Source organism: Abrus precatorius, unplaced genomic scaffold (assembly GCF_003935025.1).
Source record: "Abrus precatorius isolate BTA unplaced genomic scaffold, Abrus_2018 Scaffold3, whole genome shotgun sequence".
Lineage (NCBI taxonomy): Eukaryota > Viridiplantae > Streptophyta > Magnoliopsida > Fabales > Fabaceae > Abrus > Abrus precatorius.
Window position 1 is genome coordinate 3,024,057 of NW_020874373.1, and position 16,900 is coordinate 3,040,956.

A 16,900-nucleotide genomic window follows, 5' to 3' on the forward strand; every position below is an offset into this window, starting at 1 on the left:
GTCGATAGTCTTCAATAATTGATTGCTTCAACAATGGATCGGAGCAGATACAGACATAACAGTGGCGGGATAGATCCTTTTTCATTTTGCCTCATTCCATTGAGAATTTTTAGAAAACAAGAAAAAGGTTAGAGGTTATCTCTTTTCATTTAATATTGGGAAAACTATTTTTTATATTTTTTATTATTTATTTAAGAGGCTAATATATACCGATTAAGAAACAAAAGCAATACCCTTTCATTTATAATAAACACTTAAAATCTTTAAAATTTGAATAAAATTAAGGATATAATTAGAAAGTAATGTAATTAGTATTTTTAAAATTTATTAATTGATAAAATAATTAATAAAAATATAATAAATGTATAAAATTGTATTTTTATACAAATAAATTTATTATATATATAATATTTAAATATAAAATAAAATATATAAAATATAATAAAAATATTGATTTAGAGTGAAAAACTTAATATAAGAATTTAAAAAATTAAAGAAACTAACTTTAAGTAATTAAAATTAAAGAGACTAAAATTGCATCTACATTAAAATATAAAAACTAAAAATACAAATAAAGTTAAAAAATAAAAATTAACTAATATTATTAAATTGGTATTTGATAACAGATTTTACCAACAGGTCATCAAGTTGAACAAGATATATAAAACATGTATAATATAAAATAGAAAATTAAAAAATAAAATAAAATAAAATAAAGAGTTCGTTTGTTTCATTTTTTTATTTAATGAAAAATGCACCCTTTGTGTAAAAAAAATAATTATTTTCATTTTTTATGGATTGTTTAATTAACATTATGAAAAAAATCATATATATATATATATTACTAATAATTTAAATTAAATTCTAAATAGAATTTCAAAATAATTTTATCAGCAATAAAATCTAAAATTTTACATTTAAATACAGAGTCAAAGTGTAATTAATTATTAGTATTTATTTTTGTTTTTTTTTTCTCCATACGATCATTAGGTCAACGCACATAATTATGTGCATATGACATAATATAGTAATATACCTAAATTATAACACAAATTTAAATGTTAATTGACATGATAACGCAAAAGATATTACTAATCGATAGTGAGTAAAATATGAGCAGTGAACAGTATTTTGTCCTCATTAATCCTGAACAAATCTTCAATATCTTCCCAGTGACATTGAAAAAGGAATATATCGGTTCATCGAAATTTCAAGGCCAAATAACGTTGGGAATAAAAACCTTATTTCATTTTTATGTCTTCATAATATTGTGAGATCCATCTTGCTATCATCTTTATCTCTTGTTTCCTTACATCCTTTAACCACTCTGGATCTTCTTTGGTTGAGAACCTTAGGTCTACATGATGAGCTCCTGCTTATAAAACACACAAATAAACGGAGAAAACAGAAAAAAAAAAATGAAATATTGTAAAATTGGTTCAAAATTTCAAACTAGCTAACCTTCTTTGGCTACTATGGCAACTATCGTTTTTGATATATTCTTCAACACCCTGCAACAACAACCTTATAGTTAGCTGGTGTCACATAAGAGACCTTAACAGTGACTTGAGTATTTTGTGAAATTATAGGATTATACCCTCCACCGCTCCAAGGGTCTCTTAAACCGTTAAAGAATATTATGTTGCTTCCAGACCTTTTCAGAACTCTTTCAATGTCCTGTAAAGAAAGAAAGAATCTCAAAATTGTATTTATTGGTATAACCTTTATATAAATGAAAATTAAACTATTGTAATAGATATTATTAGTACATATATTAACAATATCATGCATTATGAATAAATTTATAATGTCTATATCAATTTTAATTTTTTTATAAAATAAATGTTATACTATTATTACATGATATTTTTTAGTGAGACTAACAGTGTTCTCCAGTTAAAATCAATATTTAATGTCGATAACCAATGAATTCATTTTGATACCAACATCTATGTTTTGCGATAAATTTACTACGCACATGGCCACCAAACTCAGTGGTAATCCAATGGGGTCTTGGCTGTAAGTGATAGACATGGTTGCAGGAAGAGAGAACGTTTTTCAAGTTCCATTTATAAGCTGGGAATATGCTGTCCTCATTGTTCCCACCCAGGGGCATTATCATTTCCGTACATGCCTGCATGCACAAAACATATCGTTGAATAATGGATATGCTGTTGCTCATATGCAAATTCTAAACTTGCCATAGAAGCAATGCAGAATAACACAAGAATATTATATATATATATATACCTGCCAACCCCATCCACCGAGATCATGAGGATCCGAATTACCATTCAAATCAAAACACGCCGCAGTCCCACTGTAGTTGTAGAAGATGTTAGCTGCTGCATACATTTTGGTGAACGTTTCGTTTCCAGTGGATAAGTTATCAATTGCTTCACACATCTGGACTACCATAATTCATGGTCATAAAGTGATAAAGTGCAGGTTTGCATTTTTTTTAACAAATTGTTACATGTATATTTTAATTTAACGAGTTCAAAACTAAATACTATAATGTTGAAATTTGCTAGAGGAAATTTGTCTCAAAACACGTGTAGTGCGTGCTAATTTTTAAGAAAGGGAATTTTTTTTTTTTAAATAGAAGCTTATGTATATATAATTTAATAAACATCAAAAGATGAGAAAAAATTTTACTCTAATTTATTTGAAAAGTTTTTTTATTACCTTTGTTTCAATAACTCGTGAATTAAATTAGTTTAAAGTTTCACATATTAAAAATGTCAAGTAAGATTATATTAGCACACCTTTCTCACTGGATAAGCAGGCAAGGGAATGAGGAAATTGGAAGGTGTTGGATAATCTGTCATGGCCGCATAACTTAAAGCCGCTCGAAGCCAACCTTCAAGATCATCTGTGCTTATATTGCTTCAGAAAAACAAGAATAAATAAACTATCATCTGTTATATATAGAAACTGATCTGAATCAAAAGAATTGAAAAATATAGAAGGATTTGTTGATTTGTATAAGTCATGCTCTCACTTGCATATTCTGAACGATTTCCGTAGTTGTTCTAGTCCTCCAGGTCTTCGGCCCATGTCTTCTATTTGCTTCCAAGACCCTTTAATCACTTTGTAACAATTCTCACTCTCGCTCTAAGGATTATATTACATGCAACAAAGAAAGAAAGTCAACGTATAACTCTTCAATATGGACTTGTATACCGTATACTAAGACGGGAATGAATTAATAATGAGGATGAACATAATGTAATTAATTAAAGGTGTATTTGATTTGAGAAAACATATTCCGTTTTTAGTTTTTGTAACATTTAATAACATATTACGTGATATTCAATCTAGAATTATATATTAAACCGTCTTAATTTCCTTTTATACTAAATAAAACATATGACAAAAACTCATCATGGAAATATATTTCCCTCAAATTAAATACTCAAATTAATAAGAAGTCTCTATAATTAATATTGCTAATAATTCAAAATAATTTGATTTTAGAACTCGCCACTTTCAGAGACAATCACCAATCTTTTAATTTAAGCATTATGGTTTGGCTAAATTTCAATCATAATCCAATAATTATTCCACTTTGTTGAAATTCACAATCTTCGACACAAATAAAGCAAACATACAAACTAATAACCGGCTTCATGACAGCAGAAAATTCACTTTTATAATAATAATAAAAAAAATCAGAGTTTTCGGAAATTATCACTTTTGGATATAACCACCACTTTTAATATTTGGGGTGGGTTAAATTTAAGCCATAATGGTGGAGTGAGCTGAAGATACCTTATAGTCTTGAGTGACGATGTTAGTGTATGTATATGGTGAAACCAAATCCACAAATTGGAGGATTGGAGCAGAGGATGCCAAGGCTCCAATGGCAATATGCGGATACTTCATCCTGAACCATGCAGCAAGCACTGGAAAACACATTCAGAATTTCATACTTAGGAAGAGAGGGATTGAGTTATTAAAAATTAAAATAGGTAAAAAAAATGTTATAATTAATTAATAAAATATTATTGTTAGAGAAATTAAGTTTATATGAGTATACTTCCTCCATAGGATCCTCCAAACACCACAACAGGAGAGTCAGTAGCTGACAAATTCTTCTTCAGATCAATGATGAGAGTGGCATAATCAGCCAATGCCTGTGTGGAACTCATATATCCAAGTGTGCTGCTATTTGCATTTGCAACCTCCTTGTTCCCCCCAAATGGTATAGATTTTCCATAGAATCTATGCTGCATTATATATATTTTTTGAAAATAATTTGAAGAGTAAAAAAAGGTTTGCATTTGGATAATCGAGCACATAAGGGTACAAAAATGAAAGGGGGGCATATACCTCTATAAAAACTAAAAGGGCTTTGAAATAAGGTGCTGTTTCGAACATGAAGCCCGTGTTCTGTGTGAACCATTCTATGTCCCCTTCATTTCCTGCGTAGACAAAGATTGGAGCTTTCTTCTTGGCACCACCCCAGTAAGTATCATTGATGAGATATCTGTGTTGAAACGTTTGGTAGCTCTGGGGATTATAATTGAAGTGATCGAGTATTTGGGTGAAGAAATTTGTCGTGTAAAGCCCATTTTGGGAAGAACGCACTGGATGGACCCTTGAAGAATGAAATCTTGGTGTGAAGCACAGCAGATAAAATAAAGAAAACCATATGATTGTAAAGTGCAAGTTCATTGCCATGATTCCTGATTCGAGGAGTTTTAAGTTTAATAAATCAATGTATTACGCATCTATGGGTTATATATCTCCCATATTAGGCATACGAATCGTGAGTATCTTACGAGAAACGGATATTACGATGTTACGGTCTTGTCCAATTTTGGCTTTAGTAGCCAACCTCAATTGCTTGCATTCCTAATACGATATGATGAGCCGGCTAATCTTCTATTATTATTATTATTTTAAAATTCTCTATCACAAATTTTTACTATTGACCTAATAGATAACACCAAACACGTATTATATATTCTAATTTCTAACTTAATCGAAACTAGTAAGTTTGTATTTCTAGAATCCAATTATATTAAAAACATAGAGAATCAACTTTATTGATCTATGATGATTTTATTAATCTCAATTTAAATTAGTCACATATGTAATGCGACTTTTCAATATTGATTATTTTATGAAAAAAGAAATGCACTCATAATTTAACATACAATGAATATTTTAAAAAGTTAGTTAATTATGTCGTCAATTATTATTATTTTGTACGTTAGTTTATTTATGTAAAATTATCATTAATTTTGTTTAACAGAGAAATCTTTATTTTAATTTTAAAATTATAAATTTTTGTTACTTAAATTCTCAATTTTAGAGAAAAATTTATTTTAACCTTTTTATATCTAATGACGTGCAATTTAAATTTTACTTTTAAAAGTTCGTAACGTGACGCTATGTAGTTTTAAAAGAGTAAAAAGAAATATTTTCTTTAGTTTTTATATTATTTTAATAAATTATTTTAAATATACCATTTTAATAATTTTTATTTATTTATTGAAAGTAAAAAGTCAATGATTAAGAGCATCAAAAGTCGATAAAAACGTTAAATCAATTAAAAGTAAAATTTGAATAACTTATTAGCTAAAGAACCAACAAAAGTTTAAGATAAATTTTTAATTTAAAATTAATCTAAATTAAAATCATGATGACAAAGAGAATTAGGACCGCAGTAAGTTAAAGTTGACTTGTCATGACCATCCAGATCGTGCTGAGGCCGTGGTTCCACGCGATTTCGGCTTCTATTCCATTTTTTCCGTGCAAGTTTGATGCCTCACTGTGAGGATTCAAATATTTGACCAAAATATAACTAAACATTTTTCAAAAACTAAAGTCAAATTAATGTAAAACACACAAATAATTATGTATTTATCTTGAAATTTATTAAAAATATATTTTTAATCATATTAAAATATAATGAAAATACTTTTTATCTTATAATTTTTTTCTATTGCATTTTAAACAATATGTTTTAATTTAAGCTTTATTAACTTCAAACTTAATTTTAAATTTGAGTTTAAGCATCTAGAAATATAATTTTTTATTAAAAAAATAATACATTCAATGTATTAAAATTATGAAGTATATAAATATTTTTTAAAAAAATTTTACTATGTTGTATTTCTTAAATTCAATTTTAAGAGTTAAAATTAAATTATATTTGATGTAAGTTTAATTTACCTTTTACTGTTTGGTAATTTTTCATTAAATAATTTAATATTAAAATCAATTATTAAATTAAAAGTTTCAATTACATAATATATACATATATATATATATAATTTGATATTAATTTAAAATTAGTTAATACTTTATTTATATACATAATTGACATAATTAACGATTTAAATGAAATAGCAATGGAAGTACTTACGAGTATTTTCATCTTAATAAAATGTGAAACGCGTTAACTTTCACATAATTGACATGAGAAAGGTTAGCAACAGGTGTTTATTCATCGACATTAAAATAAGAAAGGTCTCGAACGGATGCTCTTTCTTCCCTTTTAGTTCAATGTTCATTCCATTTGCAATCATAAACTCGCAATGCCAAATAATCAAATTTACAAATAAAACGTGAAGCATCTGATCGAAGAGGGATACAATAGGCTACACAAGTTGTTGCCCAATCACTGTTAGGTCCATATGAATCGCAATGATAGTGGAAACTCTGTGAGGAGGAATAAAGTATGAAGAAATAGTAAAAAAACAGATTTCAGGGGAAAAAAAGAAAGAAAGAAAGGGAATAGAGAAAGAGAGAGGGGGCAAATGAAAACAGTCAAAACACAATGCATGTGACATGAACTCATGAAGCATGAACTGCTACCTGCTTTAAATCAAATTTGCCTTTTTTTCTTCTCCTTGAATTTCTCCTTGTTTAAAGTTTCAACCACGAATATGGATTTAATCATTGCGAAAAAGCGACAGAGGACAGATAAGTTGTTTACATATAAATCCAAATTCATTCAGTGTTTGCTCTTTTCACGATGAGTGAGTGTGGCTAGTACCAAATATACGGGGAGATAAGAAAACAGTAACATATTCTAAAAGAAAAAAAATTATAATTGAGAGTTTAAAATAATAATAATAATAATATAGTATTTGGGAAAGAAAAATTTTTCTAAGTTATAAAGTCCTCTACCATACTTTTGTAGTAAAAAATAAATTACATTTTTTTTAAGGAGAAATACATTTTGAAGTTCAGTGGCATGACCTTCAACTACAAAAATCAAAGAGAATCATAGATTCATTTACCATGATAAGTTAAAAGACTGTAAAAATTCAAACCTAAAACTTGTCAAAGAAGTTGCCTTTCGACTCATTTATATGAAAACTAATAAAAGATCATTACTCTTTGTTGAAGGTTATATTTCAAGACATTTTAAAAGGTTATGAAGGTTTCATTCTTTGTTGAATAAAAGGCTACATTTCAAAAATATTTGAAGAATTGTAAAACCTCTATAAGAAAGTCATATTTTGAGTAGTTTTGATAGGACATGAATAGGCCCATTTTTTTATCAAAAAGAGGGTGGCCTTTCAAGGAGTTTTGAGAATTTTTTAGTTCTTGCATTGAAAATAACCAGAATTGGTCAAAAAGTGAGAACTAATAGAAAAATATTCTAAATCCACAAGATTGAATAAGATTTCAAATTTTTCTCAGAATTAGTTGAAAAGTGAAAACTGACAGAAAAAAATATTATAAGTCCATAAGACTAAATGAGATATCAGATTCCCCTCGAAATTGGTCAAAAAGTAAAAACTGACAAGAAAAATTTTCTAAGTCCACAAAACTAAATAAGATCTCAGATTTCTTTCAAAATTGGTCAAAAAATAGAGACGAATAAAGAAACTATTATAAGGCCATAATATTAAATGAGTTCCTAGATTTCTTTCAGAATTAGTCAAAAAAGGAATTGAGCAGGGAATTATTCTAAGTAAGAGACATGATAGAATCCAGAAAGTGATATTAAAATAATTACAAGGTTCAAAGCAGTTATCATCAGTTACCAACAATTTTCATTAGATGAAGGTTTGAGATACAAAGAAAGATCGTAGACAACAACAGTTATGGAAGAAGCCACAACCGTCAGCACGATCAGAAGTAGTTGTGGATAATAGGCAACAACAGTTGAAGGCAAGCACATATAGAGGACAATTACAGAAAAGTGCCCAGAAAATGAAGAGAACATTGCTGGTCTATTTGCCTATAAATACTACGAAGCTTCATATTCCCAGATGACGACTTTTTGCACTCAAACATTGCACCCAAACTCTCTACACACTGAAATTCTGCACCGATTCAAATACTAACTATTAAAAGACTCACAATAGTTGTTGTTCATTACTGAGAGTCGTAAGTTTACATTTCTACAGTTTAATTCCAGTTTATTTACTTGTTCATTTTACACTATTTATTTCTGCAATTACGTCTTTGTTTAGTACGATTTTGTAAACTCTTTTAAGTTCAGTTTAATACTGCTTTCTATTTCATCATTGTTCTATTATTCCTACTTAAGTTCACACTTTGTGACGTTAATTTGAATCGTTACGTTAATAATACACTTAAAAGAACTTAAGAGAATCTAAATTCAGTTTTCAAATTATTTTTGAATTTATTTATTTACATTCTGCGATTTTTCACTGTAAATAGATACATAATGTGAATTTTTTTTAAAAATTATTTGTAATTTTTTTATATATATCATTATGTATAAAAAGAATTCATGTTATTTTCAAATTACTATGATGCTTAAATACACAAATTATGTCAGAATCTTGATTTGATGTGTATTAGAGTTTTCAACTTGGTGAAATATATATGGATGTAGTAACTTGTAAATTATTTTCCTTAAGAAAATGACCTATACTTTGGAGATTGGAACTTTGGAACATGAAGTTGTCATTTATTGATCACAATTCTTTGCATAAGTTATTTAAAATTATTTAACATGTGTAATTTTGATTGATTATAATCACATTTTAGTAAAATTAATAATTTGTTTACTTAATTACATTAAAAATTTTAATTAAAACATACTGAAAATATACATAATTTTTTAACAGTGTCATTTAGTTATGGGCTTTTATATAAATTTCTGTAATAATCTTTAAAAAATAATTATAATATTTTTAATTAATTGATAATATAAAAAACTTATACCAATAATGTATATTATTATGATACTTAGTTATCTATGACTACTTTTTTTTATATGGTTTTTTTTAAAATACAAAAAATATAAGATTTTTTACAAAATTACAGGAATATAGAGTTCAAAAATCACTATTATTAATTTTTTGTGTAGTACAAATATTCAGAGATAAAAAAATAAAAGAGTGATAAAATTTTAAAAGTTGCTAATAGCATTTTTTTAAAAAAATATAAAAAAATTAAAAGTCACCAATGACAATTTTTTAAAAAATAATTAAATATTTAAAAACTACATCAAAAGTCGCTAATGTCAATTTTTGGCCTAAAGTTGCCAATAACAATTTTTCAAAAAAATCATATTTCTGTAATTTTGTAAAAACTTCCATATTTTTTGAATTTTGAAAAAAAATATCCATATATAAAAAAATGTTCCGAAATGGGTCATGATGGTAATTTTGAATTAGTTATGTAATATTTGTTCGTATCTATGTATTATTATTTCTTTATTACATCATATACGTTTTTTCTAAATTTCTTCATTACACAATACAAGAATGCCAGCAGACAAGTTCTCAATCATAAGATTGGTCCCCACCCATTCCCTAGAGATTGTCATTACGTTTTGGTATTGATCTTTATAATTTTACTATGTTTTGGTTTGAGTCTTACTTTGTCTTTATCAATTTTTGGCACAAATCCCTTCTTCTATTGTCATTTCAAGAAATGAACATGAAGAGCAACAACAATAAGGTTATGATAGTTTAGGAAACAAAGATGATAATATTGTACAGGGTCAAACAAGTCTTTACTTATTTTGAACTTTGAACACCCGCAAAACCTTCTTTTAGAACTCAAATTAGTTTCAAAAGTACAAACCTTTCACAACTATAGTATTTTATTGTGTCAAATAATTTTTATTAGTGCTGTTACTTGCATGTGACTTTGCTTCTTCCATACATTGATGGATTTATATTTCAAGTGAAAAGATGGCGAGGGAGACGATAACATACATATAAAGGGAAGGACACGGTCGAATGTCACATGCTTAATTTGAATCTTACAGAATTAATGATATTTTGCTTGCAAAATTCTAAAATCTTCAACACAAACTTAATTCCCTTAGTTTGATTAATATTTCTAAAAATTTATATTATTTACTTAATTAATTGTTCCTTGATGAATTACTTTAAGCCTATATATATTGGAAGTTTATCGGTAAAAATTTTTATATTTGATAATTTTTACGAATTTATGTACTTGAATTGTATAAAAAAGGAAATGAATGAAACAATATTATAAAAAAACATTTAACTCTCCGAAAAAAGAAAGAAAAAGGAAAACGACAACGAAATGGGGAGAAGTTGAGCTGAAGCTGAACCTGCGAAGAGAATCGAAACGAGAATAGTTGTCAAAGTCAAATGTTGGGGTCATAATGATGATTGAGAGGTGAGTGAGGGTGCCAACTGCCAAAAGCGGCGTACATGGTGTCGCTATTATACCACTCCACCCAATCTTCGCTACTTTCCTTCATACGCACCCTTCAATCACTCCTACGTCATTTCAAACCACCACTTAGAGCGAGACACGTGTCCACACCCACTGGGGTAGGTCGCCCCTGATTACACTTGCCCTCTTTCTTTCTCTCTTTACTGCTCTTGCTAATGCTAATTGCTATGCCTGTCTGCGCTCGTCAAATCTAGCGGCACCGAAGCTGAGGGTTGGTGATGCTGAGGCAAAACCGAAGCAGCATGGACATGATGATTCCTGGGAAGATCCGAAAACGAGGCTGTTCCTCGTCCGCATCGTCATCGTCCTCCGTGCTTCACAACTATAGGTTCAAAAGGGCTATTCTCGTGGGTAAGAGGGGCGGATCCACTACGCCCGTTCCCACATGGAGACTCATGAGCTCGAGATCTCCGCTCCGAACACTCGACTCTCCCAAGTACCCGCCGTCGCAGTCGGGGACCAAGCCCCGCCAAGTTCCCGTGTCGGCGAGGAAGCTCGCCGCCACGCTGTGGGAGATGAACGAGATTCCTTCACCCAGCGTCAAGGACGGCACGAGGTCCAAGAAGGAACTCAGAGCAAGGGAAAGAGTCGCTAGGTCCATGCGTTCTGGTTCCTTGCCTCCACATTTGTCCGATCCATCACATAGTCCTGTATCCGAGGTCCTTTGAATTTAATTTTTTTTTGTTAACTAAATAGGAATTATAATGAACTTTATAGTATATACTACTTGTTGTGAATTAAATATTAATTCATAAAATGTGGAATATTCGGAGTCCAGATCATGTTGTTTGGAATTTTGAAAAGCATTAATGGTGATTGATTACTGTTCACTTTTGTTTTTGTAGAGAATGGATCGATCTGGAGCTGGTAGTCGCCATAAAAGAACTCCGTCTATCTCTCACAGGCCGAGGCTCACAGAACATCATGTTGGCCCTTTAGACTCTCTTAGCAATGTCAGTCTCATGGAGGTATCTAATCTGTTCTTTGTTACTCTCGTTGGAGGTTTTTTGTTTGTGCGATGGTTTTGGGTGTTGAAATATATTCCTCTAGTGTGAAATGCACTGTCATGTATACAAACATTTTTATTTTTTTTTGATAAATTAGGAGCTTCTTTGAGTTACAATGAAAATGCTGTGGTGCTAACTGCAAAGGATTTGTATGCACAAATGCAAACGGTCCCTTGTTGACACCCTTATTAATCGAGTAAATATAATTTTAATAAATGTACTAGTATGACTTTGTCATTATACGTGAATAGAATATTTATACTGAAATATATTATAAATATAGCTTGGCGAGGTTCTCTATTCATATCAGAATGGCCAAGCTACATACCGGAGTTAAATTTACATTTTTTAGTTACTTTGAATGGAGGTTCTGTTTTGTTCTTTATTGTTTTTATACGGTTTTAAATTTACCCTGGCACAAAACACCCTTTCATGCACTTCTCATTGATAATCCCCTTCTGAAAATTTAAAATTCTCAAAAATAATATCTGATGTGCACGTCTCTTTACAGTAGCATCTTGGTGGTTTTTTTTTTAACAGATTGAAACCAGATCTCGAGCACAGACCCCTGCTTCATCTACTGTTGGAGTTAAAACACGTCTAAAAGATGTTAGTAATGCTTTAACGACATCCAAAGAGCTACTTAAAATTATAAACCGCATGTGGGGTCATGAAGATCGTCCTTCTTCGAGCATGTCCCTTATCTCAGCTTTGCATGCTGAACTGGAGAGGGCTCGCCTACAGGTCAACCAGCTAATCCAGGAACAGCGGTCGGATCAGAGTGAGATTAATTACTTGATGAAGTGTTTTGCTGAAGAAAAGGCTGCTTGGAAAAACAAGGAGCAAGAAATTGTTGAGGCTGCAATTGAATCTGTTGCTGGAGAACTCGATGTAGAGAGGAAGCTGAGGAGACGGTTTGAAAGCTTGAACAAGAAGCTTGGGAGAGAACTGGCCGAGACCAAAGCCTCCCTTCTTAAGGTGGTCAAAGAACTTGAAAGTGAGAAGAGAGCAAGAGAAATTATTGAACAGGTATGTGATGAGTTGGCAAGAGATGTTGGTGAAGATAAACCTGAGATAGAGAAACAAAAGAGAGTGTCTACAAAAGTTTGTGAAGAGGTAGAGAAGGAAAAGGAAATGATGCAGTTAACTGATATGTTACGGGAGGAGAGAGCCCAAAAGAAGCTCTCCGAGGCAAAATATCAGTTTGAGGAAAAAAATGCTGCTGTTGATAAGCTCAGAAATCAACTTGAAGCTTTTCTAGGAAGCAAACAAGTTAGGGAAAAAGGTAGAAGTTCCACTCACTTGAACGATGAAGAAATTGCTGCATATCTAGGTAGAAACCGATTAGGTTCCCATCACATTGAAGATAGAGACGATGATGGAGGAGAGGTTGACAATGGAGTAGAATGTGAGGAGGAATCTGCTGAAAGTGATCTGCATTCTATAGAGTTAAATATGGACAACAACAACAAGAGTTATAAGTGGGCGTACCCTTCTGAAAATAGATTTGATACGAGAAGGTATCCAATTGAGGAAGAGGTGAAAGGTAGGAAGTCTACCTCTGGGAGAGCTTCAAGGAGAAGCACATCCCTGCAAAGAAGCATATCAGATGGAATAGAATGGGGAGTCCAATCTGAGAGGCTTCAAAATTCAGGAGATGGGATAGATTGGGAAAGTTTTTATGAAATGGAAAAGCAAGCCCAAGGAAAAGGTTATGTGGATGAAATGCAAGGCTATAAATCAGTGAAAGGTCTAAGGGATCAAATATTAGCTAGTTCTAAGCTTGGATCTTCCAGAGGTTATGCCAGTCCAACTAGACAGCCTTGGCCATCACGAGAGATTGCAAATAACTTTCAAGAGAGACCCATTTCAGTGCAGGGAAATGGTCTAAAATCAAGGTTAGGTGAAGGTAGGAGTGAGGGCCAGAATGTAAGAAAGGCTAAAAGGTAAGAAAATGCTCACATCTTTTGACCCAATGTTTTACTTGCTAAGTCTATACCTATTTATATTTGCTGGAAAGCAAATATCATAGACCTGCTAGCCACTTGGTGTAGAAGCTGAAAGAAGCTTTTTCCCATCTAAGAATGGTTGTGTTTATAGAGTTCAGAACATATGTTATAAAGTGTAACCGGCGAGTTTTTGTGTTGTCCTGTAACATATGCTGAAGTTGATTAAGAACATTCTGTATTTAAGGAGATCACTTTCTCTCCCACATGGTACTCAACTAGCGACGAATCCGAATTGGTTTGATTTTCACATCGAACATAACTTTGACAAATTATTAGCATGATCCGCAAGGTCAAGCTCATTATGCTTGAAAAACTAGAAAAAGAACATCATGTTAGATGAATTTGACAAAGAAAACTATTTCAATTAATTTTTTTAAGTTGATTCAAAGAACTACGTAATTTTAAATTGGGAGTGAAAAAGAACACTCTCTCTCACACACACATGCACACACACACACACTGTTTTACCTGGAGTAGCTTCACAGAAAGCACACGTGTTATATCTCTTATAATAATATAACTTGGAAGTACACAGATTGTTTCCCAACTTAGGTCAAGTACAGCACTATTAGTTTATGTCTTTCAACGAATGATCAATGGCTAGAATCTGACCAAAGACAATTCACATTTAGAATATGAGTAATGATCGATGAGAATGCAACTCAATATCTCCTTAAACGCAAAGAAAAAAGTTTCTTTAGTTTAAAATAGTTTATATAAAGTCAATGAAATAAAATGTAAATTAATATAACTTTATTAATGTTTTATTTATTTTTATAAATATTTTATAATTTTCTTATGTTTTAAAAAATTATGCTCTCTTTTTTATCCCTTCAGGGCTAGCTCAGGGCTAGCTCACGAACAAGCCTATGTCCAGTGCATTTTGTGTTGTCAGCACTTCTTTTCTGAGCTTCTTCGTGGGGACACTTCTCTAACTTGTGGGGCACCAGTTATAGGGAAAATTCGAAGAGGGCAATCTTAAGGAGAAAATGTTGCTCTCCAATCTTCACCAAAAACAAAGAAAACACATTGCTATTTTTGTTTTCTTTTTTTTTTTTTAATGTTGTCCAATTAAAAGGGCCAGCCGACTAAATATTTACAACTTGCGGACTGATCCACGAGCCTGCTGTTTAGATGTGGGTCAAAGACATTAGCCCACTTATTTGCAGGCCGATATAGAACATGGGAGCCCAAGTTATTCTTGAATTAAAAAAAAAACAAAGTTAATTAGTTATTCTATACTGTTCAAGTACACGACTTAGAATACCCCATGGAGAATGACCAAGAACAAAAACAAAAAGAATACCACATGTTTGATTGTCCATTTTGATGGTCATTTGTTTTCAGAGAGATCTCTTGACGCTAGTTATAACAAGTGAGCAAAATTGGGTTCAACCTTCAACGTTTTTCCCTTTTTTTTTTTCTAATCCATTTTCACACCTTTTTCTCACTCATTGTATCTCTTTCCTGGTGTTATGTATGCACAATTTTCCACACGTATCAGATAATGGTGTTATGTAAGAAGATTGATCACTCATGAAAATTTAGGTGAACTCACGCGGGTGGACATGACCGTACACTCATTTTATTCATAAGAGAAGAAGGGTTGAATCAGGTTTAGAATTAATGTTGCCTTTTTTTTTTCATGTAGATGTAAAATTCACTTCTGGAATCATTTTATTCAGTAAGGGAAGTTGGCTATCGAAATAAGAGATAGCAACAGCTGCATAAAAAGCAGCTCCAATGGGAAGAACCTCCTCATCAAGAACAAAGTACGGCGAGTGCGTTTGTGTCCCTGAATTCATCGTCTCATTGTATATTCCAATTACGAAAAAAGACGCCGCCATTTTCTGGGTGTAAAAGCTAAAGTCTTCTGCTGCAATATACAACGGAGAAAACTTCACATTGTGCTTCCCAAGTAGAGCTTCTCCCAAGTAGAGCTTCTCCCACCCTTTTATTGTGTTCATATAATGCTTCGTCATTTACAGTTGGAGGGTAAGGCATCATTCTGTCCTCCATGAAATCTACTGTGCCACTGCATCCATAAACCACTGCTTGCATCTCTATAACCTGTAAATAATAAATATTTTTTCATTAAAATTTACGTCAAAACATATTAAAATTATGAAAAAAATATATTAATAATTGGCATTTGATGCAATACAAGGTGGAGACATGATATGCATAAAGATATACTATATATTTCTACCTCTCTAATTCTCTTCTGAATGTAGGATTGTTCTTGTGCAGTGAAGCTCCGAAATGTTCCTCCAAATTCAACCTTCTCCGGGATTAGGTTGCCTGTATGGTTACGCTCAACAAACCCTAGCTACCGTTAAGACCTGGTGTACAAATTACAATAGTTGCATGCAAATTATATCAAGGAACTAATAGAATTAATTACAACTTGTAGTTTTACTATGTAATTTTATCATATAACAAAAATCCAGAAGTAGCATCAAGTAAAGAATTAATAAGTATGAAACTCTGCGTATAAAATAATAATTTAGAGTAGCTTGGGATAAATTGCCTTAGGTTGTAAAGGGTCTGTTTCTCGTTGAATAATTTGTTGAAGTACAATTATAGCCATAGATGCTGCTAAAACTGGATCTTTATTGAGATGAGGAAACGCAGCATGTCCACCTTTGGCTCGAATTGTGACTAGAAACCTCCCAGAACTAGCTAGCATTGGAGCAGGACGAGAAGCAATGGTTGCAGCTGGAATATGTGGCGAAACATGAAGTCCCAGAAAACCTTGCACGTTATCGAGTGCACCTTCTTTTAATACATGAAATGCCCCAGCTTTTCCCTCTTCAGCTGGTTGGAACACAAGTTTTACAGTTCCCTTAAAAATTCAAAATATATATACCATCTCAGGCTGTAAAATTGGGCACATATATACATAATTACACATATATTTTAAGAATAAATAGCTCTACCTTTAATTTGTGGCGCCTTTCATGAAGTAATTTAGCCGCTCCAAGCGGCATTGTTGCGTGAGCATCATGGAAATTAAACATAAAATATTGTTTATCTTTTGTTAATTAATTAACGAAATATAAACAATTATTTTATGTTTAATTTTAAAAATGATATAAAATAAAGTAAAAAAATATAAGACTAAACTAAATTTCAAAATATTTATTAAATCATGAAATAATTTTGTTTCATGCACAATAATATTAAAAAAATAAAATTACTCGCATAATATTGTTAAAGCAA

General features: G+C 31.2%; 3 protein-coding genes across 3 annotated transcripts; 1 reads left to right on the top strand and 2 right to left on the bottom strand.

The window, feature by feature from the left end:
* Positions 1-1,241: 1,241 nt before the first annotated feature.
* Positions 1,242-4,686, bottom strand: LOC113860914 (lysosomal Pro-X carboxypeptidase-like). The gene is made up of 10 exons (XM_027493469.1): positions 4,336-4,686; positions 4,043-4,232; positions 3,775-3,908; positions 3,005-3,117; positions 2,769-2,889; positions 2,251-2,406; positions 1,979-2,134; positions 1,598-1,677; positions 1,462-1,511; positions 1,242-1,372 (listed from the first exon to the last, which is right to left on the bottom strand). Exons 1-10 carry the CDS (start codon positions 4,684-4,686, stop codon positions 1,242-1,244), a joined length of 1,482 nt encoding a protein of 493 aa, XP_027349270.1.
* A 6,118-nt stretch (positions 4,687-10,804) lies between these two features.
* Positions 10,805-13,928, top strand: LOC113861907 (uncharacterized protein At5g41620-like). The gene is made up of 3 exons (XM_027495010.1): positions 10,805-11,321; positions 11,508-11,630; positions 12,210-13,928. Exons 1-3 carry the CDS (start codon positions 10,881-10,883, stop codon positions 13,617-13,619), a joined length of 1,974 nt encoding a protein of 657 aa, XP_027350811.1. The 5' UTR covers positions 10,805-10,880; the 3' UTR covers positions 13,620-13,928.
* Positions 13,929-15,321: 1,393 nt separating this feature from the next.
* On the bottom strand, positions 15,322-16,698 carry LOC113860915 (IAA-amino acid hydrolase ILR1-like 7). Its single transcript, XM_027493470.1, is given in 5 exon segments — positions 15,322-15,564; positions 15,566-15,748; positions 15,888-16,007; positions 16,209-16,523; positions 16,618-16,698. Coding segments are annotated over 5 exon segments (942 nt in total).
* Positions 16,699-16,900: the final 202 nt, after the last annotated feature.